Source organism: Spermophilus citellus (assembly GCF_964194105.1).
Source record: "Spermophilus citellus genome assembly, chromosome: 12".
NCBI classification, from domain to species: domain Eukaryota; kingdom Metazoa; phylum Chordata; class Mammalia; order Rodentia; family Sciuridae; genus Spermophilus; species Spermophilus citellus.
Genome location: NC_138198.1, coordinates 52493898 through 52512444, shown reverse-complemented (window position 1 = coordinate 52512444; position 18547 = coordinate 52493898). Strand labels below are relative to the sequence as shown.

Below are 18547 nucleotides of genomic sequence, written 5' to 3'. Positions count from 1 at the left end.
GTTATATGGGTGAATTCGATGTCAGGTGCATTACATATATCATAAAAATGCCTTTTAAGAGATGTACTGAAAAAAAACTTAGCTAACATTTTTCATTGTCTAGTTTGGATAACAGTCCAGACATAATACAAATATTTATATACTTCATAATGTATCTAAATAAATGAAAAAATAAAGAAATAGCCTAAGTTTTTCAATAATTAAACTAAAACCTAAACATATCTGTATTTTGAGAAAACCATAAAAAAATTTGTACACATTTTTAAAGTCAATTTAGTAATTACTTGCAGATTTTGAATAGATGCACAAAAATGAAGTAAAAATAACAATTTTTCCTGAAACATTATATTAAATAGTACCTCTATTTAGTTTTCCTTGTTGTACCATGGAAGTAGAGACAGCATGAAAAGCTGCTGGGTTATAGAAAAAAGTCTCAGCTTTCCTCAGACTAGATATTTTAATGAAAGATGCTGATTTTGTAAGAGAAAAATTCTAAAAGAAAATTTTAAGTGTAAGAAATAAGTGCAGTATAAAGATCCCCAAATATAATAAAATCAATTATAATGAAAATATAAAGAAAGCTGTTCATTGAAATTAGTATCCCAGAATAACTTTTATTACTTAAGCAGGTGTTGATTTACAGATGACATGTTCAATTTTCTACATACATGACTTGTCATTTGTCTTAGTTTCTTCATTAAATCCTGTCTTTATATTTTAAATTTATGTGAAAATGTGCTAAATCTTCTAGAGAAGCCTCTGATACATGTTGTAGTTTCAGGGTACCAGCTGGCTGTTTTTCAAGATGTCTCGCAACTACCTGATATTTCTGTTAATGATTTTGTTACTCAGCTCACTTTAAAAATTTATTATTATTATTGTTATTGTTATCATTATTACTATTGTTATTATTATTATTATTATATAATGATGTTTACTCTGAAAAATTATCACTACATACAACAGTAAGCTGCTGTTTATTTCTGAATTCCCTTAAGAAAATAGAAGATTGTGTACTCCTGCTTAGTCACTATCACATTCCTTACACAACAGGGTGAGCCCTGTATCTCTACATACTGCCCTTGATAAAGTTGCAATGTTTAACAAACTACTGAAATCTCAATCAAAAATGGTTACACAGGTCTCATTGGTAGTGGTGAATTCTACAGAGGTTATTATCCCTCTCTTATTAGAGACTCAAGTTAATACTCCACATCCTCACATCTTTAAAGCTTTGCTAAAATAATTCCAATATACTTTCACAAAGAATAAAGGAGATGCTAGGTAACCTGGTCTCCACCTCACTGGTCTTCACACCACTCCTGCTTTACATAAACCCTGCCACCCTCATTAGTCTAGACACGGGGGTTCAGTGCCAAATTAATGAATTTTAGATGGCTACAATTATCTTTGTCACCATATAATAGGAATTAGGCTATGAAATGAAGAAAACTATTAGCAAGTTATCATGAATATATGCATCAAATTACAGATGAAATCAACTGTGGTTTTGCTGCAATTCATCACATTAGTCCCAATTTATGATAATGACAAATAGATGCTTTTAAAGAGGTGGACAAGACATGAATGAAAACAAAAAAAAAAATATCAGGACAGTTTTTTTTCAGATTTATGATAAACTTAAATGACTAAAAATAAATTTACCAACTAGAAATATACAAAACTATACTGAAGAAAGTCTATTACAAAATACAGCATCTACATTTCAGTTCAACTGTAAAATCTGGAATGAACTGTAAAAGTAACTAATTTATTTGAAACTAGGTATGAGCATTTCCATTATGTGTTTCATTGTGATCTTCAAGTATAGCAACAAGAAGACATTAAAATTGTTATTCAGTAATGGGATGTAGCTCATTGGTAGAACATGTGTTTAGCATGTGCAAACTTTGGGTTGAATTAATAGCACCAAAATTAGACATTGTTTCAGCATTATTGAGACCATATTACTAATGTCAGCATATAAACCTACAAAAAAATCTTAACCTCTTAAATTTTTATAAGAAACAATTTCTTAAATTGAAGGGTCAGGCCCAAGTTTTAAAAATTTCCTCCTTTTTAAATACTAAAATCCATTTTAACTAAGTCTTTTGTGTTTAGTTGACACATGAGTACCTATAGTTATTTTAAAATATGTACACAGTGTGTAAGAATCAGAGCAGGGAAATTGGAATACTCAGCACTTCAAACACAGATTGGTTGTGCTGCAAATGAGGTCTAAGTTATTTTTGCTGGACAACAGGTTGTAGTTCTGTGTTGATACAGAAACACATTCATAATATCTACATTTTTATATTCATCAAGATTCAACATTTAGCCATAAGCAGGTATCACTTTGAGTATTCCTTTGAAGACTCTTTATAAAGATATCTTGCTTGATACTTACTTCTTCTGCTTTCTCCTCTCCATATTGATCCAGTTGTTCTTTTAAATGATTAGTTTCATTGATTAATTCCAAATATTTGTTTTCCAGCATGAGACGATATCTGGCATTCCGAGCTTGAAGTTTTTTTATAACATCATAAAATTGGGTTTGGACATTAATAATTCCATCTATTTTATTTTCACCTTTGTTCTGATAGTCATGCAATTGGTCTTCATGCAATGTAGTTTCTCTTTGTAGTTCAGATACCTTCTCTTTAGAAGCTTCCTGCTTTCTGAGGAATTCATTCCTTTTTCTTTCTTCATTTTGATACCTGTGTTCCGTCTCCTTCGGTTGGCACTGTCTTTGTTTTAGGTGTCTGTTTACTTGATCTGTAGCCAAAGTCATTACTCTTGTCTGATGCAGCTCGTTTTCTAGGTCACTTGTTTTTACCTCAAACTTTGGAACCTGTTGGGAAGGAATCTCACTACTACCGTTTAGGTTAGATACATCAATATTCTTTTTTTCCTGTGAACTAAAGTCTTTATCTCTGCCTCTCTGGAAAGCAAGTTTTACATTTCTTTTTGGTGTTGGACTTTCACCTTGATGGGGTGGAGCAGGACCAGATCTGGCAGAGTGAGATTTGACATCTGTTTCTGGTCTTTCTGTGCTTTGTTTTTCACTCTCAGGTGTGAAATTTTGCAATGTATTCTCAACTTTCCAAATACCCAACTGTCCATTGTCCTGAAATATTTCCATAAGTGTTTCCTCATTCAATTTTTGTGTCCATGGAAGGCTGGTATTCTTTTCTCTTAAAATTTCAGTATTCTCAAAGCACTTCTTTTCCTGGTTCTGATATTTTACTGTGTCCATTCCCAGTCTCTTCATAGAGACCTCATCCTTCTTCTTGTGATATTTATGCAATAGCTTGTTCTCTGTCCCATCACTAGGAGAAACCTAAATAAAACCAAGGATACATTTAGCTAGCACTCAATAAAATGATGTTTCATAATTTTCACTGAAATTAAAGAAAAATCTGTTTATTTATATGGTGAAAGGGTTTCAATAAATAGATACCCACAGAAGAAAAATTAGATGTAAACTTCTGAGCTTATCAAAATATAAATTCCCAAGAGTTCACAAGTTAATTCAAAAAGATGGATCTATGGGAGTAAAAGAAAATTATAACTTAAAGAATGTAGGAACTGCCAGGTTCAGGGGCTCATGCTTGTAATACCAGTGTCTCAGGATACTGAGGCAGGAGAATCACAGGTTCAATGCCAGTCTTCAGAAATTCAGTGACACCCTGACTCATTCATACATAAATAAATAAATAAATAAATGGCTGGGATGCATCTCAGTGGTTGAGCACCCTGGTTCAATTCCTGGTTATAAAAAAAGAAAAAAATTAAAGATTGAAAAAATCTGCATTATACCAGAATGAAAGAATAGATTAAGTGATTAGTTAGTTTGCCAATGTAAAAAAAATAACTTTGCAGAAGAGAAGCAACAGAGAAAACCCCACACATATAGTTATCTAATACTAGACAAACACACTATAAAACATGCATTGGGGAAAGGATAGGTTCCTCAGCCAATTGTGCTGGGAAAACTGAAAACCCATATGTCGTAGGAGAAATTTAACCCCTATTTCTCAAAAACAACGTGGATCAAGGACCTAGATAATAGATAAAAGACCCTATTACAAGACTATACAGGCCCAGCGCTCCATCTTGTCAGTGTAGGAACTGAATTCCTCAAAAAGACACTTAAAGCACAAGAAGTAAAATAAAGAATCAATAAATGGGGTGGTATCTTTACAGCAAAGGAAACCATCAAGAATGTGAGTAGACAGCATATAGAATGGGAGAAAATCTTTGTCACTGACATGTCAGATAGAGCATTAATCTCCAGAATATATAAACAACTCAAAAAATAACTCACAAACAAAAAATAACCCAATCAATAAATGAACAAAAAACTGAGCAAGCACTTCAAAGAAAAATATGTACAAACAGTTAACAAGTATATGAAAAAAATGTTCAACATCTTTAGCGATTAGAAAAATGAAAATTAAAACTACACTGAGATATAAAGAATGCAAGTAACAATAAATGTTGGTGAGAATGTGGGGAAAAGATTGACTCATACATTGCACCAAGCAATTTTTCAGGAAAGCAGTATATAGATTTCTCACAAAACCTGGAATGGAACGACCATTTGACCCAGTTATTCTGCTCCTCAGTGTATACTCCAATGACACTATAGTGACACAGCCACATAAATATTTATAGCAGCTCTTCACAAAAGTTAAGCTGTGGAACCAACCTAGGTGCCTTTCAACACATGGAAGGATAAAGACAATGTGTCATATATACACAATGGATTCAGCCATGAAGAATGAAATTATGGCATTTGCTGGCAAATGAATGGAACTGGACACTGTCATGCCAAGTGAAATAATCCAGCCCTCCAAATCCAAAGTCTGAATATTCTCCTTAACATGTAGTTGGTAACACACATAAGGGTGGAGGATAAAAGAATAGAAGTTTGTTGGTTAGACAAAAGTGAATAAAGGGTTGAGAGGGGAGGGGAATATAGTAGAATGAATCTGACATTACATTCCTATGTTCACATATGAATACATGACCAGAAAAACTCTACATAGAAGAAGTTATATGCTATGTATGTGTAATACACCAAAAGAACTCTATTGTAATGTATACCTAAAAACAATAAATAAAAATTAGAATTCACTACTTCTATGTTGATCCACTTTTAGGATCGTATGATCTACCCTTTAAACAGTTAAAAATTCCAAATATTTTATTATGTACCTATCTGTTGGGATGGCTTCAGTGGCAAATAAAAGAACACTTAACTTTAAGAAGAATAAGTTTGCAATCTGACACCTCATGTATTCAACCAGACCATAGTAAGAGCCTTAGCTCTACATCTACTGAGACATAACAAAAGTTCTCCAAGGTCTTTTCCTAAAAATATTCCTAGCATATTCTGTTTTCTAACATTTTGTAGCTGTGAATGAGAATTGCATCTATACATAAAATTATAAATGTAGGAACAGCATTAAACACATGATCTATATCAATGAACAATGTATCACAATTCTGAAAAGGAGCACAAGGCTAAAAACATAGGCAAATTGCACGATTTTTCTCGAAGTCTTTTGTCTCTGCTTCTAGTGCTCATCCACAAAGCCAGTTACTTCTGTCCTATGAATGGATAAACACCAAAGAAGGCCTGTGTTTCAAAATACAAATGACAAATAAGGCAAAATGTGTAAGGCTCTACTCAGAAAATCCTGAGATTTCTACTCAGTAACATTTGTTTCATCTCAGTGAACATTGAAACATGAGTCAATATAAAATAAAGGAAATAAACAGATCTTATGTATTAGGAACAAATACTTACCAGTAATTTATTTCTAAGAACGTACTATGGTATGCCATTTTTTCCAAAGGTGTTTTGTACTGAAGTAGGAGATTACTTGAAGCAAAGTGTTTGTTTCTCTTCTTAAAAGTGAGAAAATGATTTACAAAACCAGAGTATTTGCTGGCCCCACTTTTCCTCCTTACTTAACAGTGGGAGTAGTAATGCACATTAATACAACAAGAGAGCAAAGTCACTTCCCCAAACTAGAAGATCTACTATTAGAAGCAAGGGTTTTGAGATCATAGAAAAATCAACTATTCCTCTGGAAAATATTAAAAGTCTTTTCTCTTTATAAGGCTACTCTGAAAGTCATGGATGGGACTGCTGCGGAGAAATACAGTTGAATTAAGAACATTACTTAATTCAATGGGACAAAAACTGCACCCCTCACCTCCAAAATATGTACATTATGGTTATAAATATATGGATTTAAAACCCTCTATACTTTCCCATAATTAATAGATTTACTGTTTAACTATGTTACACACACTCACTCTCTCTCTCTCTCAATCATTTGAAAACAGAAGAAAATAATTCAGGAAACATTTCCTTTCTGCACGTCTATCTCTTTTTGTTTCCAAAAATGTGTTACTGAAATTTCATATTGTAAATTCTGGCATTATGGTCTCATGGAAATCGTCTGTAGGTTTCATTTTGTTCTGCTAAAATCTACAAATTTATTTCAGCAAGGTTTTGGCTGTATATCAGCAGGTGACAGAAGTCTAAAAGATTAATTTAAGAGTGGGACCTTCAAGATTAAAAAATAATTCCAAAAGGTAGATTTATTCTTCATGAGTAAATGTCTTACATTTCACCTGCACAAATGACAGATAAATTTGGGTGAGTGAAAACATTTCTTGGGGTGGGGATGTGGCTCAAGTGGTAGTGCGCTCGCCTGGCATGCGTGCAGCCCAGGTTCGATCCTCAGCACCACATACAGACAAAGATGTTGTGTCCGCCAAAAACTAAAAAATAAATATTAAAACTCTCTCTATCTTTACAAAAATTTAAAAATTAAAAAAAAATTTCTTAAATGCAGACAGAAATGTAATTGTGAAACACTTTAAAAAAATGATTTAAATAGGTGCATAGATATTTAGTTTGTATTTTAACATAAAACACCTAAATTTGTATTTATGTCAGTGATTAAACTAAACTTCTTCATTCAGAAAACAAATGCTGAACAACTACCAGATGCTAAGTTTTGCTGTAACTAGTTTTGTCATAAATATCATCATTTAATTTTAGAGTCAGATAACATTGTGTTTTTTTTTTCTGGTTTGTCAGATCTTTTTTTAATTTTTTTTATTGCCAAATAACGAACATTGTGTTTTAAATCAAAATAATAGTTCACACCCCACATACCCATGCTTTGGGAAACAGCAGACTGCATATAAATGGAGGTCCTAGAAGTCTGTGTTTCCTGGCATTGTGGGAGATGTCTGAAGTGTGTGGAAGTACACACACATGATGACTGCATGTTGGTGAAATTGCCAAACAGCACATTCCTCAGACCACATTGCCATCATTAAGTGAAACATGGCCACATACTATAAGTTAAAGGGATTTTATAAATAATTCAAATGAAATACAGTAAAAATTTGAAACTTTACTGAACGTTCATTTACCTGATTAAAATGATTTCTTGCAGTCTCCAATTCTGTATCTATTGTACAAACAGAGATTTCAGCTTGCTTTCTCACTTGATCCTCTTTGTTAAATTCTGTTTCTTTTTCTTTTAATGGGTTCTTATTTTTTTCATGTAACATATCATCATTTTTTCTATTCACTTCATCTTCTTTTAAGGTATATCTGAAGTTAATACAGATGCCTTTTAATTGATTTTTGCCAAAACCCAAACATGTCTTTTTATGTTCTGGCTCTTTGTATGCTGATTTAGTATCTTAATAAAAATTTTATGTTCTCTGAAGCTTTTCTAGTTTAACATTTTAAATTTCTCCTTTAATCTTGTGTAAAACATACATAACTGAAAGTCAATAATAAAAGACTGTTTTGTTATTTGATAAGTTTCTGTTACTAGCAAATCTTTTAGATACCACAGAAAAGTAAATTAGAAATGATTTGGTAAATTGACAAGTTTAAGGTAATTTTTTTTGCACAATCATAGGTCCTCCCCAGTTAAAAAGATAATTTCATGTCAAATAAGTTTTAAAGACATTGTTTATATACAAACTTATGAATTCAGTAGTAACATCATTTATCTTCATAAAATATGTCAGGTATACCTATAACTGGCTTACAGTGTAACAGCATATTCAGACATTCTTTTTTCAATATGTGTCTTTTGGGGCTGGGGCTGTAGCACAGTGGTAGAGTGTTTGCCTAGCATGAGTAAGGTGCTGGGTTCGATCCTTAGCACCACATATAAATAAAATAAAGATATAAAAAATATGTATCTTTTGTACTACTATAACCCCGAACTGGGATAAATAATCTAATACCTGTTATTATACTTTTTATGTTTCTTTTATGGTAACACTCTCAACTTACCTTTTTGATCATTATGTATTTTACAAAAAACTCAAAATCCATTTTTGAACAAGATGGGACCTAATATTTAATCCAATAATGAAGAGTAATGTTCTTCAACAGATGAAGGGATAAAAAAAATATGTGTGTGTGCACACACACAATGGAATATAAGACATAACAAAAATAAATTTATGTCAACATATAGTCTACTGTCATGTATACCTAAAAACATAAAAAGTATATGTCCTTTCAATATAGAAATATGAACAAATTTATGAATGAGAATGAATTTGAATAAAAAATAATCTATTTTCATTTCATTTTTTAATGAATGTTAATGTTAGAAGTGTAGCCTAGTGTCTAGCTCAGCACTAGCACATCACACTAGTAACACAAAACCCTGAGTTTGATCCCCAAAATCAGCCTAAAAACTATAAATGTATAACATGTTTCAGGGCAGTGAAAAATGCCTCACTGGTGGAATACAAACTTTCTTGAGAGAAATTTAAAAATCCTGTAATCTTTTTAAAGTTTCCCAACTTTAACCAAATAACTCTATATTGAAATTTTTTTCAAAAGTAAACAGAAATATAGAAAGTTATTTTTTTTTCTTTTCTTCTCATCCCCAACTTTGGTACCAGGAATTGAATGCCCAGAAGCTAAATCCCTTAGCTACATCCCAAGGTCTTTTTCATTTTTTTTGTTGTTGTTGGAGACAGGGTCTCATTAATTTGCTTAGGACATTGCTGCTATGTTAATGAGAATTATTTTGAACTTTTTTTTTTTGGGGGGGGGGTCAACTGAGAATGTTTATTTAAAAGCAATTTTAAATATTAAAAAAGTAGAAATTAACACATACAGTACTGAAAAATGGTCACATTAAATACATGTGAAACGAAAAGTGTACTGATGTTTGATGGTAACATCCAGATGAGGATTCGGAAATTAACGAGTGGCACTATGGGATTCCTATACAACACGTTGAAGATCTAGGCAATACAAAAATAAATAGCAATTGCTGTTCAACAGTCAAACAGACACACACTACTTGCAGAACATTACTTTCTCCTCCGGGGAAAAAAAAGAACTAATTTGCTATTTTTTTTTGGGGGGGGGAAGGTCCCATTCCTTCAAAATACTATATCATGTACAAAATGGCAGATCATGGCTCTTCACCGAGTTTAAGAATGAGATCAGATTTAAACTCAACAAGATTGCCAATGGTTTTTCTATCTAGTTTTCCTATGTCCCACAGTAAGCTGGATTAGAGAGAACTCAAATTCCTCATGGAAAACAAAACAAAACCAGAGAGGAGGAGGAGGAAAAAAAAAAGGTCTGAAAAATGCATCTGTGAGAGTTTCTACAATAGGGGAAACAGAATAGACATCGCCTCCACATAACTCTAGAGACGGAGCTTGTGTGTGTATTTAAAATAACTAGTTTATTTTCAGATGAGTTGCAAATAGTCTGGCCACAATGAAGAACGGCTCTTTACTGCAACTTCAAATTGTGAATGAATGAGCTGGGACTCAGGGCAGCCTCAGATGCTGACTTCCTGTCCTGATACCAGTGTGGCTTAAATGCTGAGGCTGCTGGCACGGCCAGTCACATATCAGCACGTGGCCTGGTGCCTCCCTCACATTCTGGGTTAGGTGCGGGAATGCACGTGTGCCCTGATGCTGAGGAAGCAATTGCTTAAAATCAGTTTCCAATAGTAGCTGATAAAATATTTCTCAGGTATGCCATGCAAGGTTTATTCTTCAGGTGGCTACTCAAAGTTTTCATAGTAACCACTTAAGCAGAACTAAATATTTACTGAGCACTGTGACTATGAAAGAGGGTTTTTCCTATGGATTTGGTTGGGAATTGTGCTTCTGTGAAATTAACATTTCTCATTCACGGCTAAGATTATCTGCTTAAAAATATTAAGTCTTCTGTGCTGTTGCCAAAATAGCAGTTTAAGCAAATGGAACATCAGAATGACACGAGCCTTAGAATCAAGGACAGTTCCATTGGTTGTGGAACATGACTGCTGTATTCTTGTCCAAAATTCAGACTGATGCCAAAGATCAAAACACAATGTTCTTAGTGGTCTGATAAGCATGGCTGGGATGAAAACAAAATGAGAGAGAGAGAAAGAGCACAAGTGACAGAGAAACAGAGACAAGATTCCTTGCAGGGAGAGCTTTTTCACAGTGCAATTCATAGCAGCTTCCAAAACTTGGTTATGAATTGACTTGAAAGGGAACTGTCTAGTGGCTGGCGCTTCAGATGGGAACACTGATGTATGAAGAAGAGCAGAAGAGCTTGGTTTCAGCACCTGGATCCTACTCTGGAAACACTGTGTGAAGGGCTGACTTTTAATTTCTCCATTTTGAATAGTCTTTTAAAAGTTAATTTATCCAAGAACAAAACTAAGAAAATAATTTAAAACCAACACTTTAGATGCTTCAACACAATTGAGGGATGCTGATTCATAATACATTATGTAAATTCATACTCTTTGAGAGAGTTGAATGACTGACTACAAACAGATATAGTTGCAACCTTATAATTTCTGCTTTAATGGCAATCAAGTTTAAAAAATGTACAGTTCAACTTATTCATACTATTTATTCCTTTATAAAAGGCAAGATTTCAGGTATAAGCTTCTAGATGCATGCATAATGTAGAGGCTAATATTTTCTGGCAGTCCTTGGTTCCTGAAAGTTAAACTTCATCAGACATATTTTAAACTTTGTCAAAATAGGCATGAAGGATATGTTATTTTTGCATAATGAGGTAATATCTCAAGGGTGGGCACTCATCATCATAAGACAGTATAAATCCACTTGTCTCAACTTGCATGAGGCTGTGTGCATTGTAAAATGCCACAAAGAGTTTTGGGTCAGTGAACATTTGCTGAAGGAGTAACATATTTAACTGAGCACTTGTCTGTAATAAATACCAAAGTAGGTTTTTGTAGCTGTAAACTGTGTACACAGATAACTACAGGCTGGTCTGTCATGGAGCTAACTAGAAGTTTCACCTGGAGAACAGAACCCACCTCTTTGCTAATGCTGCATTTTCAGTAACAAGATTGAGAATACTGCACTGGAAGGAGCAGAGTCGACTCTAGGCCCTTCAATGGCTGCTGAACAGAAATCACTCTACTTTCAAAGCCAGCAATTCCTACACTCCTGGTTTTTTGTTGTAGTTGGTTTATTTTTTATTTTTATTTTTTATTTTTGCTTGCTTGTAAAACAGCACAGATAGAGAGAGATGTAAGTGCTAGGTGCCAGGGACGGCTTTGGCAAACCAGCAAGGCGCACCGGGCCCCGAGGCTACCCTCATACTGGCAAAGGCAGAAGACCACAGGATATTTACAATACATACTCTGTTCCCCTCCCGAGGTGGCCCTCGAGGAGTTTCCTATTCTGTAACAGCAGCTATACACACACTGTGCACAGGGTGGCATGGAAGCAGAAGTCTGGCATGGAGGATGGAGACAACCATAAGGTTCTGCTTTCTGCTAGTCGGACAGGATGTGAACAAAGGACACTGGAAAGACCCCCTACCTTTCAGGCTGTCCTTCGATGTGCCCAATCCACCACTCCTGATCCTCTTCCCCTGTGACAATAATCACTTCTCCCTCGATGAAGGTGAGCTCGTCGTCGTTGTCTGCCTGGCAGTCGTAAATGGTCTTCACGCGTCTCACTTTATTCTTCCCCGTGTTGATCTTTCTGGGTAGTGGTACAGGCGTCTCGGGCAGAGTGGGCGTGAGGTCACTGGAGTCCTCAGATGCCTGCTTCGGGACAGCGTCTCTGGACTGCATGTTTGGGGAGAGATCCCCGGGGTGTGACTTCTGTGTGACCTCGGAGGGCTGCTGAGACTTGGGCGAGATGTCACTCGTCTGAGACTTTGCCAGCAGGTCGCCCAGCTGGGGCTTGGGGGGCAGGTCCTTCATGTGCGGTTTGGGAGGTAAGTCTGAGAGCTGGGGCTTGGGGGCCAGTTCTGTGGGCTTTGGGGGCAGGTCTCCAGGTGGTGGCTTTTGTGGCAATTCTGCCAACTGTGAAGATTTCTGAAAAATCTCAGGCGGGATGTTGGCTTTGTCTAGGGAGAGATGATGGCTCGTTTCTGTTTTCCTTAGTGCCACTTTCTGAGGTAGTTTAGGAAGAACTCTTGGGCCAAGGGCAGTCTTTGCAGAACTGGTGCTGGATTGTTGAGACAGCCCCTCAAACTTGTTCGCGGTCTTACTTGAAGATGACGGACCCACATCGTTACCCCAAGGAATTGCGCCTTTGTTTGGGGGCCCGTGAGGTAGTGGGCTGGGAGGGTCGGACAGGGTTCTCTTGTGTCCGGGTGGTGGGGGAGGAAGCCTCTTCTTGGAAAGGGTGGAGCTGCCACTAGAGGTCTGGGTGCTTAGAGGGAGTGTTGAAGGTGGGCCAGTTGGACCTTTCCCGGCATTCCTAGGAGGCAGAGGTGGAGCCTCTGCAGTTGGTGACGTGGGCGAGTCTGTGCTCGTGGAGGCATAAATCTGGTTGGTAAAGGCCCCGTAGGAGAGCCGCTGCTTGTCCCGTGGGGTGCTGAAACCTGGCAGTGACAGCTTGTCCTGTGGGGAGATGCTGGAGGAGTGGCAGAAGCTCTGGGGTCTGGGCGAGCGCTCTTTCTTGATGGGGCTCGGTTTGTCATCCAGATCATCATCGCTTTCATCGATCTCCTCCTGTCGAAGGTTCCATTCGTACTCTACGTGGACGTGGGGATTGAACTTTCCAGATTTAGCCTGGGAAAGCAGATCTTCGCACTGGGAAGCTTTGAGTCTCTTTGCTATGTCCAAGGCAGTTTCTCCAGCTTGGTTAACGATGTCCACGGTGGGCTTGCTCCTCAGCAGCAGCTTCAGGCACTCGGGCTTGCCGTACATGCTGCAATAGTGCAGAACCGTATTTCCCAGGGACGTCTGCTTATCCAGGTTCCCACAGTTTTGTACAAGGAAGTCAACTAAATGGAGAGATGTCTGGTCTGCAGTTCGGACGGCAAGATGAAGGGCGGTCTCCCCGAGCTCCTGTCCAGGTTCCAGCAGTGGTTCCATGAGCTCCACCCCCTCTGCATAGACTTGAATGAGTGCAAGTAGATCCCTGGATTTGATGGCCTCCAGCAACTCACTCAGCTTAGCTGACGAGGAGGAGCAGGTCTTCCTTGAGAACCTGTGGTCGACGTACTTCGCAGTGATGTACTCTTTTCGTACAGTCATATCACTTGAAGGGGTAGGTTTTGGTGAGGGGCTGGGTAAATTTGCTTCCATAATATCATTAAAACTATTGTTTCCTACATTCTTGGCCAGCAAGAGTTCAGAAGTTCCTAATTTGTCTAATTCCAAAGATTGAATTCGAGAAATATGAACCCCCATTTCCCTATGGATGCCGGAACATTCTATACAGGTCAAAATACCCAAGTTGGTTGAAAGCCAGGTGGGTTCTGACGAGCCACAGTCACAGCACACGTCATTCCCGGGGAGCCGCTGGACCTCTTCAATGATGGCTTTCGTCAGATCTTCCAAGCTGTTCTCCCCTGTGCTCTGCTCGCCCCGGAAGGCCATGGTCAGGGCCTCCTCTTTGCTGTTGGTCAGCACCGATATCCACGCCACATAATCCTGCTCATCTTCTGCCTGAAAATGATACGTCCTATTATGTGAAATCAGGTCAAAAGACTTCTTGTCCTCGGCATTCGGTTTCACCTGGCAGGTAAGAAGGTTCAACTTGGCTGGCTGCCTATTGGAAGTTGCGTGTGAGATGGTCAGAATTCCATTCTTGACGGTGCACTTCCTCCTTTGCCACACTTTCCGGATCCCGTCACTCTTCTTCAGCAGGTAACCCTTCTTCTCACTGCCGTATTCCTTATTGCCCTGGAGCTGATGCATGCTGTACCCTCCTTGCCGGCTCTGGGAATCTTCTTTCTGATCAAGCTGAAGAGAGGATTTTATTAAATCTCGAAGTGCAGTGAGCTGTTTCTTTTCTTCATCCTGGGTCTGTTTTATATTATATAAATCAGCAGCCAGTTTTTCAATGTACTGTTTCAATTTATCAGCTGTTTTCAAGCCATCTTGGAAGAAATTGCACTGTGCGTGATAATACTTTATAAGGTTCTGCAGCAGATCCACACCCTTTTTGGTCTTGATTTCATTGACTTTAATGAGATACTCACACATTTGGAGCTGAAACAGGCGCCTTTCCTTCTCCATTTCTTCGGCAATCTCAGCTCCTGTTATCTCGGTGCGGATCATCCCGTGCTGTTTTGCATGCTCTCTTTTTTCCTTTTCAATTTTTGTAAACTTTGTCTCATAATCTTTCCAGGCTTTGTCAAATGGCTTCTTGAGATCTCCTTTGACTCCCTTTAGGTCTCCTTTTAACAAGGAATCCAAGGTGAAGATCACATTGTGGCTCAGACCCTGGAGCAGATTTTCCAGCAGTGTGGACAGTTCCTTTGTAAGAGTAGAAAACTTGACAAAAGCGGTGCCAAGATCGGGGTTGTCTCGACTTAAAAAATTACTCCCAAACTTATCAAGAACTTGTGCATAGTTTTCTTCATTTTGTACATGGTCTTGACCAGAATTATATATTGCTTTTACAGATTTCTTCACTTTCTGCAAGGCTGTTCTATCTTGGTCTAGAGCCTCCTCCAGCAGCGTGACGGTGTTCCTGCAGTTGTGCAGCCGCGTGGTGAAGCTGGACGTGGTGGGCGAGTTGTAATCCTCGGTGGTCTCGGCGATGAACTCGGACACGGAGATCTGGTCCGGCATCCTGCCGGGGGGGGGGGGGGATGAGACACAAGCGGGGGCGGGGGGTGAGTCACGGTGCAGGCTCCCGGGGCTCATGAACGCCCCGCGCGCAGCCCTGCGCCCGGCCTGGCGCGCTCCCACCCTATTTTGAACTTTTGATCCTCCTATCTTTGTCTCCTAAGCTGCTGGAATTATAGGCACATGCCATGGTACCTGAGTAGGAAATGATTTTTTTATAAATGATATTTCTTGAAATATTAATTGTAATAAAAAGTTAAAAATATAAACAAATAACAATCCCAAATTATGCTGGTTAAATAAATAGATTACTAGCAGATGGAGTTCCACAGAGACATTAAAATTGTTATGGGAAAAATATGAACTTAGTTTTTAGAAGTAATCACGTTTAATAATATGCTATCATATTTGTAAGAATTTATAATTTATTCACGTTTTCTCCTTTGCAAAGTGCTAACAGATGAGGCAGTAGTTACAAAAAAAATTTCCTTCTTATTTTACTGGATTAAAGGAAAAGATTCCACTCCTTCTTTTGATCTAGGATATAATACCTCAAATTGTGGAGTTGTTGTTTCACTTCTATATTTTCTTGCTTAAACTCTGATACCCTCTTTTTTAGCTCATGAATCTCATTTTCCAGTTGTGCATTTTTTTCAAAATGTAGTGAACACTGTGTGCAGTGACTTTTTTTGCTTTTTATTATTCTTTGAAGTGATAGAACTGCTTTCTGGATTTTCGATAGGCTAACAGAATCTGTCAGAAAAAAGAAGATAGAAATAAAATATGTGACTAATTTAAATATATGAATGCTGTATATTTCACATGCATTATTTATACACTAAAACAATGAGTGCATAAAACACGTGACACAATATGCTGAACTCTGAAGATATAGCAAATGAGATTAGACCCCTATTGTTCTTTAGCTTAAAATCTAATGGAGAAGACAGACACAAAAAAAGATCATTATAATTTTAGACAGATGATATTAGAAAAGAGGTTTGTGATCTAATACATATATCTGATCTTTAGAAAAGATTCCCTGAGGAAAATAAAAATACACTGAGAAATGAACAGAAAGCAGGTAGAATGTGAAGAACATTATTCTTTCCAACATAAAAATTCAAGTTTTTCAACTCCCCTGTGCTCTATACTTGTCTTGTACAGAAACTAAGAGGGACACTCCCACTATAACCTGCTGCTGGACTTTGGTCTTGAGAGAGACAACTCTTTATCTTTCTTGCTTTTTCTTTATTCCCTGTTTACTAGGTTCATTTCTCCCAGTATTAGAATACATCAGCACTCATGTTATAAATCAATATTCTATCCAAAGAACTGTGTAGAATATGTTGTTCTTACCATGGACATGTCCATCTTCTTTCTCTTTTGCTTTATGATGTTTCTCTCCAGATGAGTGAGAAACACGCATCTGTGGATGATCCTCAGAATATACCTGTAAAATAAAGGACCCCAATGAGCTGCATGAAGACTTCACTATCACTCTTTTAGACATCACCCAAATTTTGGTCTTGAAAGCAGCTAACTAACATGTAGATAACTACAGACTGAGCAGTCATACTTTCCATAGGGTGTCTTAGCATTGTGCTCCAGATGAAGCTGAACACTTATCTTCCAATGGCTCCTGATTTGGTAAAAGCAGGGTGGATGTCATAGAAAAGGCATTCCTTGACAACGTGCTAACAAAGGTGTACACACCCCAAAGGATGGGAGGAATGATATTCATTGTAACTCATCCGACTTTGCATTCACCATCAAATGTGAGAAGGCTTTCAAGTCTTATTTTAAAGAATTTTGAGGAGTATGTTTCATATTAAATAGGATTACACTTTTTAAACAATGAACTAACAAAGTTTTTGTTTGAAAATATGAGACTTAGGTGTTCAGTTGGGGATCTGACACTGAGATATGGCCCCTGCCCAGGATACACCCCAAAGGGAAAGCTGTAAACCCAAGGACCTACATATGCCAGCCAAATAAAATAAATCTAGATGTGTGCTAAATCTCACACCAGGAATGTTGGCAATGTGAGAAAAAAGATGAGATAGCATCTCTAAATTCCATCATTCCCCCATTAATGCACACAAATACATTTCTTTAATATACTAAGACATTTTGATAAAATTATTCAACATATTGACTGAATTTTCTGCAAGGATGAGAAACAAAATGAAAAGGTCACCACAGAAAAATTGTTTAATACATGTAAGAAGACAGAAATTTCATCAACATACTGTATACACAACCAGAGATATAAAAAATTGTGCTATATATGTGTAGTAAGAATTATAATGCATTCTGCTGTCATTTATTTTTTAAAAAATCAATAAAAATAAACAAAAAATAACAAATAAACATTAACCAGGATGTAAAGTTAATATATTTCAACTTGTAGCAAATAACTACTGATTTTCACTAGAATTTTGAGCCTGTGACAACATCACCCTTTCACATGAATGCAGTCAGTGACCATTACCATTCATAACCCAGGTGGTTATTCGTCAGTCTCAAATTTAGTCTCAACTTTTTATTTTTCAAAATGTTTATGCAAGTGGAAGCACAAGCAACATTTAGAATTGTTTTGCCTCCATTACATAGTAAATTTAGCTATAAGTTGACAGGACTACTAATGCTATTTTCAGATTCTAACCAGTTCAGAGTGGTTTTAGATGTAATTAGTAATATATAATGCCTGGATTCCAAAAGACTATTTAAAAGGTATTTTCATTTGGCCTCCTTTACTTTCCTCAAGAAAGAAAAACAAGAAGAAACAGGAAGAAATGCTTTATATGTTGACATACCTGAGACTGGGTACATTGAGCGTCATCAAAACTTTTGTCCTCTTCTTCTGAAGTCATGTCAAAATGGGTCTCTGCTGATAAATGAATACATTTACTCACATTCCTTAGAACTGCATTAGAAAGCGTGAACATCAATCCAAATAGAAAAGGATAATTGTAACACCAAAACAACTTAATATTCCCAAATATGATTTCCAATTAAGTTTAATATTTGGTGAATAATTACTGGTTTCAACTTTCCACAGTTTTTCTTTTTTCTTTCTCTTTCTTTGTGTATACACCTTGGGAGTAGACCCACAAACTTATGCATTCTTGTCAAATACTCTACCATTTAGTTCTATCCCATGGCCACTTTAATTGGCAACTGGAGTCCTCTGAGTGGACTGAATACAGCCATCCTTCACGGCTTGGACTTCCAAGTAGTTGTGAATGAAGATGTACCCATTTGCACCCAACAAACATTGAGTTCTCAGGGAGTATTTTTTCTTGATCCAAATCCTCAACACACATCTTACAGACATGACAGGATACAAGGTTCAGTGCAAACCATATTGCCAAGATTTGTCTACTCAAGATCAATGAAATTTGCTAAGAAACAAGCTTGAAAATACACATGGAAAGAAGGGC

General features: G+C 37.0%; 1 protein-coding gene across 2 annotated transcripts; it reads right to left on the bottom strand.

Moving 5' to 3' along the window:
* Positions 1 to 3132: 3132 nt before the first annotated feature.
* LOC308631715 (arf-GAP with SH3 domain, ANK repeat and PH domain-containing protein 1-like) lies at positions 3133 to 17991 on the bottom strand. 2 transcript variants are annotated; one of them, XM_081263161.1, is made up of 5 exons: positions 17921 to 17991; positions 16461 to 16554; positions 15653 to 15854; positions 11887 to 15105; positions 3133 to 3340 (listed from the first exon to the last, which is right to left on the bottom strand). In XM_081263161.1, the coding sequence occupies exons 1-5, from the start codon at positions 17975 to 17977 to the stop codon at positions 3268 to 3270; spliced, it is 3645 nt and encodes a 1214-aa protein (XP_081119287.1). In that variant the 5' UTR covers positions 17978 to 17991; the 3' UTR covers positions 3133 to 3267. The 2 variants fall into 2 exon arrangements, with proteins under 2 accessions (XP_081119287.1, XP_081119288.1); XM_081263162.1 differs by lacking the exon at positions 3133 to 3340 and having other exon boundaries at positions 9159 to 15105.
* Between the last annotated feature and the right edge of the window lie 556 nt (positions 17992 to 18547).